The 3,770-nt window shown below is 40.7% G+C and overlaps 1 protein-coding gene across 1 annotated transcript in view; it reads left to right on the top strand.

The window, feature by feature from the left end:
- Positions 1-3,770, top strand: part of GDA (guanine deaminase) — a 70,997-nt gene that overhangs the window by 41,959 nt on the left and 25,268 nt on the right. Inside the window, exon 4 of the mRNA XM_006765278.2 lies at positions 2,287-2,374. Coding sequence (XP_006765341.1) covers positions 2,287-2,374 — 88 coding nt within the window. The remainder of the gene's footprint in view (positions 1-2,286; positions 2,375-3,770) is intronic.

Below are 3,770 nucleotides of genomic sequence, written 5' to 3'. Positions count from 1 at the left end.
TTTCCCTGGACTTGTGACTCTGAGAGAGGGCTCATCCTCATCTTTAGCTGATGGGCTCTAATCATCCTCTATTAGCAGCCAGATGTATTTTATTCATGTGCAAAGTGTCTTAAAATTTGAAAAGATTCACATAAAAAAAATCCAGCTTTTCAAATTCTCTTGACCTTTTGGACTAACCAACAACGTCACTGAGCTCATTTGCTTTCTTCAACATTTGGCTGACGCAGAGTACAGACTGCTGAGATATAGGGTATGCTCTTCCTTATTATTTAAGTTCAAAGTATTTTTTTCCCTGAGGGGTTTGCTTTTAATTTACCCTACAACACTTCTAGTGACTTCCAAATTTCACTTATAAAATGTTTACTTTTGGAGAGCTCTTGTTCTTTGATTTTCATAGCATTCTGTTCTTGTCTTGTAGATGCGATTGCCTTCTTTAATTCTTTCAGAACGTAATCATAAAATGTTTAATTTTGGAGAGCTCTTGTTCTTTGATTTTTGTAGCATTCTGTTCCTGTCTTGTAGATGCGATTATCTTCTTTAACTCTTTCAGAACGTAATCATAGTTTGTTTGTTTTTAATCAAGCTTCCTTCTGACTCTGTTTCCTCCATTATTTTTTCCAGACTTTCTCTCCCCTTCTCCTTTTCATAGCAGCTCTCCTCCAGAGTCTGTTGAACTTTGAACATACCTTCATATTTATTTATTTTTATATATTTTAAATTGATTTCAGAGAGAAAGGGAGAGGGAGAGAGAGATAGAAACATCATGATGAGAGAGAATCATTATTGGCTGCCTCCTGCAAGCTCCTACTGGGGATCGAGCATGTGCCCTGAATGGGAATTGAACTATGACCTCCCGGTTCATAAGTTGCTGCTCAACCACTGAGCCACACCAGCTGGGCCATACATTCACATTTAAGTGTGATGCCCTGAGATGTCGATCGGAAAGTCTGGGTGGAGGTAGCTCTTATTGACTAGTGAAGTTCAGCTTAAGATGAACAATGAAAGAAGTAAATAGCCTTTTCAGTTGTGGGCCTCACATATCATTGTGAGGACATCTTCCTTGTAGAGCCACTCATCTTCGCTAGGGAAGAGTCCTTCCGTCTTGCCAGGAGTAGTGGTGGTAATACGTGTGACCTTCTAGCAGGCTGACCGAGGGCCCCTGGAGATCAGCCAGATGTTCTCTTCAACCTCTTCTTTTCAGACTATGCCTTGCCTTGTCCTTTGGGGCTTACATACTCCAAATACTACTCAGTTTCTACAAAGAGTAAATCTCTCCTGCAAGGAGCAGGTTAGTGGTGATTGGCTGATTTCAACAGGAAGAAGAAGGGTCCTGCCAGGGCTTAGTCATCTGTAGACAGACTTGAAGCCAATTTCCTGTTAACAACAACATCTCTCTCTCTCCCTCTCTCTCTCTCTCTCTCTCTCTCTCTCTCCCCCTAAGTTGCTTTCAGGTTCTCTTCCATATTCTTTGTGTTCCAAGGAGATGAGGTTAGTGGTGATTGGCTGATTTCAACAGGAAGAAGAAGGGTCCTGCCAGGGCTTAGTCATCTGTAGACAGACTTGAAGCCAATTTCCTGTTAACAACAACATCTCTCTCTCTCCCTCTCTCTCTCTCTCTCTCTCTCTCTCTCTCCCCCTAAGTTGCTTTCAGGTTCTCTTCCATATTCTTTGTGTTCCAAGGAGATGTTGAAATGTCTCTCTCTCTCTCTCTCTTTCTCTCTCTCCCCCTAAGTTGCTTTCAGGTTCTTTTCCATATTCTTTGTGTTCCAAGGAGATTTTGAAATGTTTTGTCTGTTCATGTCTCTTCTTATGTTCCTCTTGATGATGAATAAAATTTGTACTCTTTTACTGTTATTTTAGTGGAAATTCACTGAGGAAGAGAGAGAGATGCATGTGACCAATGTGCCAGCTTGAACGAGAAGTCTGGATGAATTATTTTACCCTGTAATAGACAGAAAAATTTCCTTTATTCACTCCCAGATGCAATAAGGTTTGCATAAGCTCAGCCAAACCTAAAAGATAAGGAATTAATTAGCACCCTATTTAATGAATTCTGCAACATACAACTATATGAATCTAGGAAATCAAAAATATCAACTTCTCCTCCAGCTCACACTTTTGGAATATCAGTACTTTGCCATTTATCTGAACTGTATTTCATATTAAGGTGTCATATCTTTAAATAAAAGCATTTTAATACTGGGACCTAGAATTCTATTTTCATCTGTATATGCCACGTGACTTTCTTGGCACATGTGACTTATGGGTTTTGTGGTGTATTTTTAGAGGAGAACACTGAAGAATGGAACAACCACAGCTTGTTACTTTACAACAATTTACACTGACTCATCCTTGCTCCTTGCGGAAATTACAGGTGAGGAGATGAAGGCACACTTTATGAGCACACCCAGGAAAGCCAGCCAGACCATGTCTGGCAGGGAGTTAAACTTCTGTGCAGTCTTGCCTTTTAATTACTAAAATTTGACATTGCATTCCTTACAAGTAACTAGGTGTTTTTGTATTACTGTGGCCCCTGGATGTTTTTTATTGTTTAGGTAATTTGATTATTCACTTATGGTTTTTGGTTCCAGAATCATGTGTATAGGTCTGAATTTTGCGTATTAACTTAGGGCTTTTTGGAGCGGGTTTATTAGTTCTAGTAATGGCAACAGTTTATTATAATCAACAGACATATATCTTGGCTGTTGATTAGACTCGGGGCACTGTGCAGATTGCTGGGAACACGAGAGCCAGATAGGACTAATTGATTCATAACTACACACATTGATCAGTAACTTTAGGAACAGCTGTAGTGCACTTTTTAAAAAATATTTTTTTATTGATTTCAGAGAGGAAGGGAGAGGGAGAGAGAGATAGAAACATCAATGATGAGAGAGAATCATTGATTGGATGCCTCCTCCACACTCAAACTGGGGATCGAGCCTGAAACCCAGGCATGTTCCCTGACCAGGAATTGAACCATGACCTCCTGGTTCCTAGGTCAATGCTCAACTACTAAGCCACGTTTGCCGGGCTGTAGCGCTCTTATTAAGATGCCTGGATTGTGCAAAGCACTCTATGTGGATTATGTCAGCTCAGTTGCAAACAGCCTTCCGAGATAGTTATTGTGTCCCCGTGTTACAGATGGATAAACTGATGCTCAGAGAAGCTATAAAGAATGCTCAACTCACATAGGTAGTAAGGAGGAGGAAACTTCATTTAGGTCAATGGTTCTGAAACTTGTATCCAACACAGTGCCTAGCACATAGCAGGTGCTAGTAAATGGTGTTGGCTGATATGCTGACGCTACTGCTTGCTGACATAGGTCATTGATGTCAAAGGCATGCTGAAGTTAACTATTGCCATTTTGGGAAGAGACAGAGAGAACCCAGAACTGGAACATCTGGGAAGACTTCATGGAAGGGAAGGGAGTCTTAAACTTGGCTTTAAAGGGAAGATAAAATGGGGAAAGAGAAAATGTCTTTCAGACAGGGAAATAACGTGAACAAAGGCATGGAGACAGGAATGTGTATAGTGACACTGGAAGCATGGAACAGAGTAGCTGAACTGGAGGACAGGATTCATTACATAGGGGCTGGGAGGTGCATGGGAGAGGGGGTTGGGTGAATGGGATGATTCAGACTGTGGAGAGATTTGAATATGCATCAAAAAATCAAAGAAGGTTTTGATGCCTGATGAGGTATGTGATCAAGGTGCTGTTTTAAGAAAGAGCAATCTAATGGCCAGTTATTAAAATGAAACAGGGAAAG

The sequence above is a fragment of the Myotis davidii genome, unplaced genomic scaffold, assembly GCF_000327345.1.
Source record: "Myotis davidii unplaced genomic scaffold, ASM32734v1 scaffold616, whole genome shotgun sequence".
In the NCBI taxonomy this organism is placed as follows: Eukaryota; Metazoa; Chordata; class Mammalia; order Chiroptera; family Vespertilionidae; genus Myotis; species Myotis davidii.
Note: the sequence above shows the minus strand (reverse complement) of the source record. Positions and strands in the feature narration are given on the sequence as shown.